We start from the raw sequence: 15053 nt of genomic DNA, 5'->3' as shown, positions 1-15053 counted from the left end.
ATGAAATACTTTGATACCACTGTGGGATGCTCAGCCTCAGGACCATGGCATATTTAAACAGATCAGAAAATGAGAAGAGATGGGGAGACTAATGGAAGGACTGCAGAGCATATTAACAAACAAAAGCTCCGCACACTATATTCTGGCGTTCTTTTGAAAAAAAATCAAAGAATTGAAATGATGGGTAAAGAAATTAAGAAAATAGCATATTGCTGGGGTATCCAGAAAGCTCGGTTGTTTGCCTCATGCTTTGGGGATTGAACTCTGGAGGATGGGATAACTACCATTGTTTTGGCTGGCATACAAACTTCATTCAAGGGAAATTAGTGTAACCAAACAGGAGGGAGTTTTGCAGCTTAGAAGCCTCTTCTGTGTAAATACACACATGCTTCCACGGATCCAGTCTTGTACCACTGCCAAAAGCCTCGGTACAGTAGCTTGCTCACCAGAGCACAGAGCAGGGCGTTTGCACTCCAGCAAAGTTCATCTGTCAGAATTATTACTTGGATCCAGGCTGCATTCTCTCTCGCCGATAGAAAGGTAGGCACTAGGAGATGCTAGATAATTTAAATCTTTGAAGCAAAAATCATCTAACCCACCAACTAGAAGTGACTGTCAGGTTTTTTTTTAATTTGGTCTTTATAAACAGTCAGAATAATCTTAATTATCTTCAATCTGAGAATTGTTAAAGCAACACAATTTTGGTTAAAAAAATAAGTAAAGCATATGGAATTCTGTTGGTTTAACACTAATGGAATTTAATTTTTAGCTTGTGTGATGTTTGTTGTATGAACTGGAAAAATTATAAGAACTTGCCTTCAGTCAAGTAAGAAACAAAGCAAACAAGCAATCCTAGAATCAGTAGTCAATGCAGAACCAACTTAACTCTGGAAGAGTTTTGTGGGGCTTTGGTGAAGTGTTGGTGGAAGTCATGGCATAGATAGTCCCTTCACAAAGGCGACAGCTACACCACAGACATTCTTCTGATTCTTTCTGCCAAAATTTTTAAAACTAGGCATCACCAATGGCAGTAGATCAGAAAAAAAAAAAAAATGTGTGTGATTTCCGAAGATAACAATAAGCCAGTCAGAGACACCAGGATCCAATATCCGGAAGGAGTTAGTCAGCCTTTATTTCCCCCTCTGGTGGGTTAATACTTGCGTCCAGGAGAGGGAGGAGGGTGTACATGCTCTAACAGATTGCTATGGAAGTTTTGATCAGCTTGACCAAGATAGCTGAATCCTATGGTCATCACCTCTGGCCCATGAAAACCATGGAAACCCCAGGTCAAGTCTTGTTTTACTTGGGTGTTTTTTGTTGTTGTTGTTCTTTTTGCGTGTGTTTGGGGGGTGAGTTGTTTGTTTGGTTTTTCAAGACAGGGTTTCTCTGTGTAACAGCTCTGGCTGTCTTGGGACTCAATTTGTAGACTAGATCTGGCCTCAAACTCACAGAGATTCACCAGCCTCTGTTTCCCAAGTTCTGGGACTAAAGGCGTGCACGCACCACCACACACGGGCCCCAAGTTTTTAGAAAGATCTAAAAGTCATAACTTTGGCCCTCATACCTTCATCAATTTCCATTTTTTAACTAGGAAATGAAATTTACCAATGAAGAGAAGCATAAGGGATACCGGAGTAAATCCAGTGTTTCATGGAGTATATTTAAATGTTGTTCAAAGAACACCATTTTGAGTTAGTATTATTGGCTAACATTGTACCTGGAAATATCTTAAAATTTACCGAAGTACATTTTTCTATTGAGATTGCATGCCTGGAAACTGTGACTCCTGTCTGCAGGACAGATCTGAAAAATCAAAATTGTAAATGGATAAAACATTTATGCGGAATCACAGGATAGTCAGTAGCACACAGATTAAGAAAGTCATTCAACATTCACCATGACTTCTGTTCTAAGTAAATTGTCAATAACATTAACAATGACTATATGTGCTCACATTCGTGGAAGTACATTTATAAATGTCTCCTTTTGACACTGAATAGAGAGTAGGGCCAAAATAAAGCCCCTCACCTCATGGACCTTAACACTGCAGACAAATAAGCATAATAGATGCCCTCGGGTAGCCAGGGTTGGGGGAGGGGAGCAGAATCATGTTAACGATAAATAGGAAGCATGGGTCGGCAGGGTGGTAAATGACAGAAGACACTGAGCTGCTATCTCACCGATCTTAGTCCACGTTGTGCTGCTAGCAACAGACCAAGCTAAGGTTAGAGAGAAGAGCTGTGTCAGGCTGTTGGTCTTGTAGCTTCCAGGCAAAGAGGCTCCATCTAGTGATGTGCTTTCTGCCAGCAGCATCCAAAAGCTGTGTGGGGCACCATAGGTTGAGAGGAATTTCCTCTGTTCCCCCTCTGGTCCCTCTCCCCATTATAAAGCCACCAGCATTCAGTCAACATTGGGATGACCCTCATGACCTTATCTTGTTCAGACCCCACCCAAGGTCCCTCTCTAAACACCACAGTCAGATAAACTTTTACCTCTTCACACCTCACATTGGGGGTATTGGGTTTGAAAACGAGTTTTTGGATAGATGACTTGTACTCAAGCCATGCCACCACCTCTGTTTGACTCTATTGCATGTCACTTGCTTGCACTCTACAATGTCACCTGCAGGAGCTACTGTCCAACAGGGACGGCAATAGAAGTCACACAACTAAAAGGCGAATACAGAGTGACATTAAATTAAAGTATAAAAAGAGTTGCTACCCATGCCAGCTCTGAGAGACTCCTGTATGAGGATGACACAGTGAGGTGGCACCCAGGCTTCTGCATGAGCTCAGGGCAGCTTGAGTGACTTATCCTGAGACAGGAACCCTGTCTCAAACTATGCAGAGTGATTGAGGGTAGAGTTCCTACCTGGAATGTGAACGCTCCGAGCGTAATACTTGACAACTAAAAATAATTACTTAAGAGTTGGTAAAGGCACAAGTGTTAAGATAGGAAAATTGGAGAGCACAGTAGGCCTAAATCATATTCTTAAAATCTGACTATCAGAAACAAAAATCTCCAAGTAGTTGCATCATGTGAAAACTGAAATCCATGCCCTTCCACGTGGTACTTAATTTCCTGAGTAAGCCACTGCCTCGACCAAGCCTGAACGGGACAGTTCAGTACAGGTATAGAATAACTTCAGATTTGAATATCAATCTAAAATCTTCTGAATAAAATATTAGCAAATTGAATTAAGCAGAATATCAAAAGAATAAAATAATGGGACAAATTTAATCTGATTCCAAGAATGTAAGGGGAGTCTCACACCCTGCTGTCTGTCCCCATGGCTCTTCCGTCAACCAATTAAGAAGAAAGCCTGTTTGTTTTTAACCCAGAGGGGTTTAGCAGGCTGGAGAGGTGGCTCAGCACTTAAGAGAACCTACTATGCTTGCAGGGGACTCCAGTTCCCAATACCCACACCAGGCATTCCATGAATGCTTATAACTCCAGTTTCACAGGGTGCAACACCATGTGGTCTCCTTGGGCACTTGAACACATGTAATGCACATTAACTCACCCAGGCACACACAAAATACAAACAATAGTTTTAAATGGCCTTATAGGGCTTATAAGCCATTCCTTAATGAATTAAAGTGAAATCAGATTTAAAAGAAGAATTTTTAAATAGGATTCAGCCTACATACAGATTGCCACAGCTAAGCACTTAGCACGAATGAGAAATACAAAAATATATAATGCAGAAATCACCAAAATGTGTGTCTGTGCAGCAGCCATCAAGGAGCTCTAACCTTGAAGCTTAGACCACTAAGCTCCAGTAAAATGTCGGCAGAAATGTCCCACCTAATCCAATGGAATTCATTTGATGTTGTTCTGTTTTCTGATGTTAAATGCCTTCGGACAGGACAAGCCTTTGATTGCAGTTTTAAAAACTTTGTACACATTTCTTATCCTGAGACCAGAATGTGTATTTGTTAAACTATAACTATACAACAGCATCAGGAATTCGATGGTGAATCTCAGAAAATACAAATAATGGCCACCTGTCTGCACCTTTGTAAAAGCAACTTCATCAGCCCACAAGGTAAAGCAAAGAGCTCTGGGTTGGATTTAGTTGAGTTATAAGCAAGCAAACTCTCAAGCCCTCTTGCTGCCCTACTGATGCACATGGATGTGTGAATTTCTGCCATGTGTTTGCGCTGTGTCCTTCAGCACACCACAGTGGAGACCAGTCACTGTGCCGTGTATTAGTCTGATGGTCCTAGAAATCGTAGCTTAAAGCCAACTCCAGAAAGCAGCTCCTACTCAGTTCCTAGCATTCAGCTCATTGACCCCAGTCCTGTTTACTATCTAGGGCACTGGACTAAGTTGAATATAGGCCTTCAGAAAATGGCTTTGGGGCAAATGAGGCAAGCAAAACTTTGTGAACTTGAGTTGCTCTCTTCCTGTGTTGCCACACTGATGCTATTAGTCTTTTCTTTCAGGTCACTTGGAAAGCCCCACTCACTCAGAATGGAGACATACTGAGTTATGAGATCCGCATGCCAGACCCTCTCGTCACAATCACTAACGTGACTTCCATGGTGTTGAGTCATCTAATCAAGCATCTCATTCCTTTCACTAATTACTCAGTCACCATTGTTGCTTGCTCCGGAGGGAATGGATACCTCGGAGGGTGCACAGAGAGTCTACCTACCTCTGTTACCACCCTTCCAGCCCTGCCTGAGGAACTGGCCCCATTGTCTGCGATTCCACTAAGTGAATCTTATGTGGAGATTTCTTGGCAGCCACCATCCAAACCAAATGGACCAAATCTGAGGTAGAGAAAATGATTTTGCTCTGGGGGTTTGTTCTTGCTCTATCATTTCAAGAAGTAGGGAAGCAGGATTTTATTAACATCTCAACATAGAATTAGTTCCATACTGGATACCACACCCACTCCCACAAACTCATAAAAACTGTACAGTGTCTCTCTATTCTTAACAAAGTAGCACCTTGGATATTTCAATTTAAGTGGCACCAAGGGAGCTTATCAAGGAAGAGTGAGCATCATGTAGGGACAGCATGAAACTCTTAAAATGTTTACCTCATAGCCAAGATTCCCCTTCATTATCCTGCTCTAAAAAAAAAAAAAAAAAAAAAAAACCTTCTATTCATTAGGCAGCTCTGATGCGTATTCTGTGTAACATGGTGGGACAACTGTGTCTGAATTATAAAATTAACCCTGCAGTTGCTTCCATATCACCGCTGTCTACAGACCTGTGAAGAATGTTCTCAGAGAGAAGATGGAAGCAAAGAACTGTGATTCTAAGGTAGCAGCCAGAACTGAATACTTGGCAGAGAAAGCAGAGTGGATAATAGCATCATTATTTATAAAATTTTGATGGAGTCTTAGGAAATCATTAACTTCATAAAGTTTCTATAGTTTTACTTGGTGTGAAACTTGCAACAAATATTGAGCAAATCTGACACAAATATCTAAAATACCACCATTCCCACCAGTGACCAAAAAATAAGTGTAAATGTTAATTTGTAATTATTAGACTATATAATAGTTAAGCCAGGTGGCCAAAAAATGAGTATAAATGATAATTTGTAATTATTAGACTATATGATAGTTAAGCCAGAAAAAAAATGTTTATCTGGAAACATTCCATAATTGCACTAACGCATTATTTATGCTTTCATGTTTGTGTTACACTCGTGCTTCTAAACTACCTGAATCTCAGAAATAATGTTAGTTGAGACATTCATGATATTCCTGCTTGTCTTTTGTTTTAGATATGAGCTTCTGAGACGTAAAATCCAGCAGCCACTTGCTTCAAATCCCCCAGAAGATTTAAATCTGTGGCACAATATTTATTCAGGAACTCGGTGGTTTTACAAAGATAAGGGTCTTAGCAGGTGAGATTACAAAAACTATAAAAACAAATGCTGGCATTTAGTTTGGGGCGTGTTGAAAAGTTCAAAGTACCCCAGCGTCTTCGTTGTGTGAACCTGTTATCAGTCACACAGTAGAATATGTTCAGTTATTATCTGCGGCATTAATCATCGAAGTTTAGCTGAGACGTGTTCAGTGTTTGCCATCTCAACTGCATGCTTGAAATAAGCCTTTCAAGTCAAACTTGAGATGTGTGAGCCTCAACCTATTGCCTTTGTCACAGCTCTATCTAAACATGAAACTTGGTACAGGGATTTGGCAGTATTGAATACACACGGAACCGGAGAGATCAGTGCGTGCCTCCTGTACGTGCCTGTGCTCAAGGAGACAACAGGTTGTAAGTCATTGAATTAGTGAGACTTGAAAGAGTTGAATCTAGAGTTTAAAGCTAAAACACGAGCCAGTTGGTGATATCCACCAGAAACACATACCACATGATAGAATTAGACCTAAACTCTCTTTCGTCCCATGCTAAGGAACCAGCTTTGTGAACTGAGGGAAACCTTCCCCATCTCTGGGGCTCCACCAGTATCATGTGTAATTCACAAGACGCAGTGATTTCTCAGTTTTCTTGGTCCAGGCAACGTAACGAACTGTTGTGTGAGCCCCATTCCAGTGCTCTACTATTCGTCACTTGTCCCAGACTCTGACTGCATTCACTAAGTAAGTACAAGTGGAGAATTCCCATCTCTGATCCCTCACCAGACAGACCCCTTCCTACCAACAGAATCGTCACCCTTCAGGTCTTGGCTATAAGATTCTTCCTCCAGGAAGCTGCCTGCCCCTCTCTTGCTGATCTGAATAGAAGCTGAAATAAATAGTCTCATGGCTGCTATTTCTCGAAGGATCGTGTAGACAAACAAAATTGTGTTGTGGGATCTAAGTAGACACATGAGGCTAAATGTCCAGGATATTTTTTCCCCTCATTGGAACTTGAATTGGTGGTGGGACTGGAGATTAAGCTCAGTTAGTAGAGAGCTTTCCTGTCTTGTGGGAAACCACAGGTTCAGCCCCAAGCAAGGTGGATGAACATGTCAGGGGCAGGGTTAGAGCAGGAAGCAATAAGAAGGCCGGAAGTTCAAGGCCATCTTCAGTTATCTTGTAAGTAATTACTTGCATACCCTCATGAACAGCTTGGGATTAAAGTCAGAATGTGTTTCGTTTTTGTTTGTTTGTTTCTTAACATCCAAGATATATGGCCCATTCATCTTAATGTGAGACCATTCCTTTTTTATTTTTATTTTTTTATCAGTCTACCCCTATAAACCCAAAGTGTTGAGGCTACTTTTGCCCAAAGTGGGCCATCTTGCCTGTCTGAGCAGAAGTTAGGAATTAGCCCTCGGATGGGCTCAGGGTTTTTCTGATAAAGGGATGAGTGTGCATATCGCTTGCCCAGGTCCCTTCCTGCTGGTGACCCACAGCTCCTAGCACACCAGGAAAGGACCAAGCACAGTCCACACTGCTGTCCCCTATATGGTGACACGACAATGAACCTTTCCCCTGGACTTACCCAGCTTCCCTTGGAATCTGGGGGAATTGCCTTTGGAACCACCCTCCTCCAGCCCTGTAGATACTAAAATCCATGGATGCTAAAGTCCTTAGTGTGCGACTGAGAAGTATCAGTGTGTAGCCAGTCGCAGGCTGGCGTATGCTCAAACCATCCCGTTCCTGCTCACAATGCTTAGCAAAGTGTAAAGGCCAATAGCTGCTGCACTGCATTGTTTAGGGAACAAAACAAGGGAAAAAAATGGTTCAGTACCAGATGCTGTTATTTTTCTAAATATTTCCCATTCATGGTTGGTTGAATCTGAGGATGTGCAACCCCAGGGCACAGAAGGCTGACTTTGTTTATCCTATTGATTTATCCATTTGGCTGTTTCTTGTTGTTCTTAATTGAATCCATCTCTTTTTAGAAGACATACATAATTACCTTTTCTCTCCAAATTTCTCCGTTCTCTCTTCTTTTTATGGAAATAAACAGAACACTGAAGTGTTTTTTTTCACATCTTTTTAAATTGTATTTTCATTTGATAAGTATGGGTGTTTTGCTTGCATGTTTGTCTGTGCACCGCATACATGCAGTGCCCACGGAGGCCAGAAGAGGGCGTTAGATCTCCTGGAACTATAGTCACAGTCCATTGTGAGCCACCAGGTAGCTGCTAGAAGAGCAACCAGTGATTTAATGCCTGAGGCACCTCTCCACCCCCCCCCCACACACCCATCTTGTTCTATTTTGATCATTATAGACACATTTAAAGCAGGGTTTAAGTGATAATTCTTCTGATACAAAGTATGTAGCAAAGAATGACTGGAGTTCCTTTTATAAATATGGCTATGACATTAAGAGGGAGTTGGAGTCACTGCCTTGTTCAAGTGGTTTGTTTATTATCGTTTATATGTTAATATGGAGAGAAATCGTTTAGATAGCAATGACCTATTTTTCTATACAATTTCCATATCCTGAAATTCTGGACTCCCTTATAGTAATTTTGTCTTCTATAGTTCAGGTTATCAAGCCAATTATCCAGATAATTTAGTTCAAATCATGATACCTTCTGGTTTTGTAATTATCTTGGACAGGGGTCGTTTGTTAGAGCATTTCCTTGTTCCCATAAACATGTGAGGGTCTAAGACTCAGCCTTTCACACAAGGTCTCTCAGATCCATTGTGTGATACTCTATTCAGTAGAGCTTTGTTTGGTTTGTGGCAGCAATGAGGAAGACTACGAGGAGCAGCTAACTAGACTGCGACGTCAAGAGCATGGTTTAGCGCAGTGACAATGTTGAAGCATGAAATCTGTTGGAATGTCAATAAAGTTGACACAGATTTGATTTTGATGAAAATAACCCAAGTCATTCTTAGCTATATTGAAGAGTTTTATCAGTTAACCAGAGACATCAGAGCTTTTCAGGCATCAAGCCTGTACACATTTTGACTTAAAATATCAAAATATCTTTCACTGGACAAATGCCCCCACCAGGCTAAATACCACTTGACATCAGGAGCTAGACCAAATCACACCTCCTCTTTGGTGAGGTTTAACTTTCTGGTCTCACTGATTTGTATCCAAAGAGAAAGCAAAGAAAAGAGCAAATTTTAGATGAACAAAGTCTAAATTTTCTCATCTCAAAACATTTCCATGGGGCGGGAAGGTAACTCACTGAGTAAAGTCCTTACTATACAAGCATGGTGCCCTGATTAAATCCCCCCAGAATCCAAGCATAAACCAGGTACTGCAGCCTATGCCTGCCTGTAGTCCCAGCACTAGAGAGACAGAGGCAAGAGGATCTCCAGGGTCTGTCAACCAGGTAATCTAGACAACCAGTGAGCTCCGAATTCAGTGAGCAACCCTAACTCAAAAATTAAGGTGGAAGAAAAACAATCAACAACCATCTCTGGCCTCCTTGCTCCCGGCCCTCAGGGTTCTCATGCTTGCAGGAACAACAGAAAACACTCCCCTAAGAGCTCCCACGATCTGCCTCCCAGGGAACAGACAGCTCCTTATTGCATCCAGCAGGTGACGGCTAGCATTTAGGAAACTAGGTTTAAATGACCGAATGAATCAGTGATGGAAGTGGTGTTGATCATTACAGCAAATTCTATTTGTTTTCTGTGTATTTTGCCCAAAGAATACTTTGAGATTCAGTAGGGATCATTTTTTCTGTTGGACACAAATACATTTGTGTCATTAGCCTACCAAACTACATGTGCCCCAAAATCTATGAGAATGACTGATGTAGGAACTGGGAAATGCCTGTTTGTCTCCTACAGGTTGCTGATAGACGAGCAGATGGAGGCAGCATCAACTAGAAAGAATCCCATGGGCGCTTTTTTCCCTAAGTAGAATTTAGTTTATTGTGTCACTTGAGTTAGGGCAGCTGGACTTTGAACTGAGAATGGTTGTGCAGTAAGATTTTTAACCTGTGCTCTTTTGCGCAGAGGAAAATGCCATCATCGTATGTGTCACCTAGCAGTTTACATTTGCTGTTGGAGCAGAGGTCTTCTGGGATCGGTCTTGCTACGCGTAGACAATGTCAGTTCTCCTTATGGAAGCTTTATTTTGTTATTAAGGGGAATGCCTCACTTGGCATCAGCAGTCAAGCTCACTGAAAAGACAGTGTAGTGAGTGCACAGGAATGCCGCTCCCACACAACACAACTAATTCTTCCTTCTGTGTGTGTAGGGGTAAAATATGAGCCACACGGCCATTTAGACACGTTCCAGGAACACACCATTACTAAGTAAAGTTTGTTTTTGCTGGAGACAGAGAGACAGCTCCGGGGTTAAAAATGTGTAGCACTCTCACAGAGGACCTGAGTTAGGGTTAGGTTCTCAGTATTCATATTAGATACCTTACATCCTCCTGTAACCCCAGATCATGGGGTCCAACACCTTCTCCTTACACACACACCCATACACACACACACACACACACACACACACACACACACACGCACGCACGCACGCACGCACGCACGCATGCACGCACGCACGCACACACACACATACACACACCCACACACACACACACACATACACACCCAACACACACACACACACACACACACACACACACACGCACGCACGCACGCACGCACGCACGCACGCATGCACGCACGCACGCACGCACGCACACACACACACATACATAGTTCTCAGATTCACAAGGTTGAAAATATGGACATACAGGGAGGGATTTGATTTTTAATTGTTTCTTGCATTGAAAACTGCACGTTTGAGTTTTTCATTAAGTAGGAAAGAGACTTTTATTAAAAGTTAGAGAATGTGGCCCTGAAGAGATGGCTCAGCAGTTAAGAGTGCTGGATGTGTTTATAGAGGATCTAAGTTTAGTTCATAGTACCCAAGTCAGGATGCCCGGAAAGGCCTGTTAGCTCCAGCTCTTGGGAATCCAATGCCCTCTTCTGGCCTCTGAGGGCTCTTGCAAACACACATACATTAAAAATCTTCACAATTCTTTCTGAAAGCTAGAGAGATGACAAAAGGCAAACAGATGTCACATGAATGCACACTGACCCCTCAGTGAGGTGAAGCCATGGATATGAGGAAGACTGAGTCCTCAGAAGTGACCAGGGGGTTCGGTTCTACAAACTCGGTGAACTCATTTAACGTCTCAGTGTCCTGGGGGTTTGGTTTGGTTTTTAATCTCTAAAATGGAAAAAACATTTAACTGTCTGAAGTAGATGAACTCTACAGGGAGTTCTACTTGGCATGCTTTAGTAACATCTTGAAAGCCCCCTTTCCAGTTGCATGTGTCCACATGGTTTGTGCCTTCTGTGTTCCCTCCATTACATATATAGCAAGAGAGATATGTTTATATATGTGTGTGTGTGTATATATGTGTATATGTATGTATGTATGTTCCATCTGTTATACATGTGTGTGGGATACATATTATATATGTGGACTATATTATATATATATATGGAATATATGTTGCCTGATCTATGCATATTACAAAATTTATGATAAAATTCCTGCAAGTATCATAGGAGGGAGGCCCTCCAAAATTTGTACACAAAGAAAAATGTTAGTGCGATTAGCTTGACCCAGCAAAGGGCTAAAACCATGGTGTCACTTGGAGCCACAAAGGTTGTCGATTGCATAATGGCATCAACACGTGGAAGAAAATCTCAAGCACTGCAATAGAGAGGGTTAGGCTTCTGGTCTTCAGCTAAAGGAGTAAGGCCATTTTATGACTTGAAATACAATTATAAGTATTGTACCCAGGGACAGAGCTAATGAAGCCAAGGTCGCTGGTTCAATTCCCACGTGAGCCATTAACTTTCCTTCTTTCTATTGTCTCAGACCAGCCATCCCCTTAACCCTGACTTCCCACCCTTCACACTTATCATGGGGTCACAGAGGAGTCTGGATGCAGAGGTAAACCAGCCCCTCCTCTCAGCTAGAAAGGTGTCAAAGGTCAAGCTCCATCATGTGACATCCTCCCAACAGGAGCAAAGCAGATTATCCCTGGATTGTTATTGTTATTGTTATTACCCCTCATCACTCTGCAGTACCCAGTGCTGCAGCCTGGTCCAGAATGTCTTCCGTCAGACTGCAGACATTTGACTCTCAGCTCTCCTGGACAAATATTAATACTTCCAACCTTGTTTTCTCACTTTCAGAATCCAAACTCTAACAACACTGCATAGAGTTGCTGGGAGGAATGGATGTGTTAATACTCAAAAGGGGTAGAAATATCTGGACCACAGGAATTTCCTGTTACTGTTGCCTTTTGGTTGCCTTGGTCCTGCAGGCTAGCTAGTTCTTGGAGAAGAGCACATAGACAAGTATCTTCCCAGAATTGCTAATGTCAATTTCCATAAGCTGGATGGCTGGCAACAACACAGGCACAAAGGGTACTCTGTTACAGTTCTCAGAGTTAAAGTCGCTAAGGCCAAGCTCCCTCCAGAGACTTCAGAAAGCAGCCCTCTTTGCTTCTCCTAACTTCTGGTGTTCCCAGCATGCCTGTGCTTGTGGGAGCATCGCTCGTCCCCCTCCCTTTATGTGCAGCATCTCCTTGCCTGTGTCTGCCATCATCACAAGTTCTTTTCTCTTACAAAGATTCCAGCCATTGTATGAGAGTGCTCCCTACCAGCCATTGTATGAGAGTGCTCCCTACCAGCCATTGTATATGTCAAGAATGCTCCCTAAGCCAAGTGCCCTCATTCCAATTCATAGATGGACAAATGGAGTAGACTCAATAATGTCTGTCTTTGGGAGAGGGGAGAGGCATGACTCCGTCCATGAAAAGAAGAAAGGGAGGGAGAGGACAGAAGGCAGAGGGAAGAGGCAGTAGGGAGGAAGGGAAGGGAAGAAGTTAAGAGGAAAGAAGAATGGTCAGGCAAGCAGTGAACACCCGAGAGGGCCATGGTGTTGTAAAGCAAAGAGAGACATAGACTTCCATGGTAGCTCTTGTCTAGAAAAATAAGCCAATGAGTAATGACCCCCACCCCCGCACCCACTGAACCCTTCATTAATTGTGGCTACAGCAACAGGATAATGTCCTTTTACGTGACTGAGACAGAGCTCCAGAAAAATACCTTTGGGTCCTAAGTAGAGAATAAGGAAAGGCAAACAGAATTCCACCTAGAAGTATAAAAATATTCTAAAAACCCTGACTTAATATTGGTCAAGTCATTTAGCAAAGTTTCTGGAAATGGCACTCTTGCCTTTGTTTGGTAACTAGCTGGGGATGTGACATATTGAGACTCAGGTGTGGCTTTGAAGGTATCAGAGGCTGGATATCCTGGAAACACATCATGACCCCAAATTAGAAGAAGATGATCTGAAGCCAAAGTTGGGACGCCCACTTAAAACTCAATATGTCTGAGCAAGTATTCCATACAGATTATTGTAGAACTGGGGGCCTGATTTTGTCTATAAACTGCATTTTCCTGCTCAGGCAATTTTGAACCAAAAAGACAAAGCCACTGGGCTCCTGTTTGAAAGAACCAAAGCGCCGAGCATTGGTGGCGCACGCCTTTAATCCCAGCATTTGGGAGGCAGAGGCAGGCAGATCTCTGTGAGTTCAAGGCCAGTCTGGTCTACAGAGCTAGTTCCAGGACAGCCTCCAAAACAATACAGAGAAACCCTGTCTCAGAAAACCAAAAATAAAAAAAGAGAGAGAGAGAGAGAGAGAGAACGGAAGAGATGAAGAACTAACAATCTAACATGTGCTCAGAAAGTTCCTGGCATGCTATATGTCCATGTTTCTCCTCTGGCCAAGTGTTGGTCGATTTCCTCTGTATTGACTCAACATGTGCCCAGTATACCTCACTGCCACCAAACTCTCAGAGACGCAGTCTTGCACACTCTGCTCACAGTTGAGGTGTAAGCATTTATTTGCCAGCCAATGCAATTCCAGGGACAGAGAAGAGGTATAGGAAAATGATGATGGAATCTGATATTTGAAAATGGATGAGTTTCCCTAAAGAAGAGCATAAAACCCCCTGGATGGTATTGAGACAGAAAGCTGGCAGGCTGCCAGCCTTGTAATTACATCGTGAATTGAGCCATAATCCTCACTGCTTCTGAAAACAGTAAGAACTGGAGAAAACGATAACCCGAGTTTACTTAAAAGACTGACATTTGCTTACAGCTTCCAAATAAAATGTTTTCCTGACACTCTGGTTGAGGCTGGAGAGTTACGGAGATAATGGTATGTTTTGTGTCAGAAGAAAGGAAATAATGTGTTTCCTTGAAGGAAAAGGATGCTGAACACTTTGGAAAGGAACCCTGTATTTTGTGAAAGAGAAAAAAATGCATTTTGTCTTCTTTAGAATGTAACATATGCTTTTTTATTTCTCTATTTAAACAAAACCTTCAGGTTTACAACGTATGAGTATAAGCTCTATGTACACAACAGTGTGGGCTTTACACCAAGCCAAGAAGTGACAGTGACCACCTTAGCAGGCTTTCCAGAGAGAGGAGCCACTGTGACTGCAAGCGTCCTAAACCACACAGCCATAGACGTCAGATGGGCAAAACCAAGTAAGAACCCTTTCTACTCCTGTCTTTCCCCTCTGAGTTTTAACACTTGTGTTACTTTTCTGGTGCTGTGATGAAACCCCAAGACCAAGGCAACTGAAAGAAGGGAGTGTTTATTGGGGTTTATGCTGCCAGAGGACTAGAGTCCATCTTGGCTAGGAGGCCTGGCAGCAGGCAGCATGGCAGTGACATACTTCACCAGCAGTGCCACATCTCTTAAACCTCCCCACACAGCTCCACCAACCGGCACCAAGTATTCAAATTCCCAAGACTACTGAGGAACATTTCTCATTCAAACTGCCGCCACAGCACACTAAACAAGTTAAGGTGCCTAAGCTATTTATATGCATGTATGTTCACATAAGCAGATGTGTTTATGGTCATGCGTACATGTATGTAGGCAAGTGTGTGTGGAGGCCAGAAGTCAACCAAAGGTGGTGTTCCTCTGGATGTTCATGGATTTCCTGGCCAGCCAGGGCAGGGGGCAGGGGTGAGGGTGGCGTGGGGGTGGGGCAGGAGGGTGGGGTGGGCAGGTGCGGCAGGGTGCGGCAGGGGGCGGCGGGGGAAACCTGACTCTTCATCTGCTTTCCCGGTACTCTTTACAAGCAGACAGGGCCATATCCAGGTTTTATGTGGG

General features: G+C 42.8%; 1 protein-coding gene across 1 annotated transcript in view; it reads left to right on the top strand.

Annotated features, from left to right (window-relative positions):
• The window catches only part of Ush2a (usherin), a 641642-nt gene that overhangs the window by 419501 nt on the left and 207088 nt on the right, over positions 1-15053 (top strand). The window contains exons 41-43 of the mRNA XM_035445085.1: positions 4449-4783; positions 5746-5868; positions 14256-14419. Coding sequence (XP_035300976.1) covers positions 4449-4783; positions 5746-5868; positions 14256-14419 — 622 coding nt within the window. The remainder of the gene's footprint in view (positions 1-4448; positions 4784-5745; positions 5869-14255; positions 14420-15053) is intronic.

This window comes from Cricetulus griseus, chromosome 5, assembly GCF_003668045.3.
Source record: "Cricetulus griseus strain 17A/GY chromosome 5, alternate assembly CriGri-PICRH-1.0, whole genome shotgun sequence".
NCBI classification, from domain to species: Eukaryota; Metazoa; Chordata; class Mammalia; order Rodentia; family Cricetidae; genus Cricetulus; species Cricetulus griseus.
Note: the sequence above shows the minus strand (reverse complement) of the source record. Positions and strands in the feature narration are given on the sequence as shown.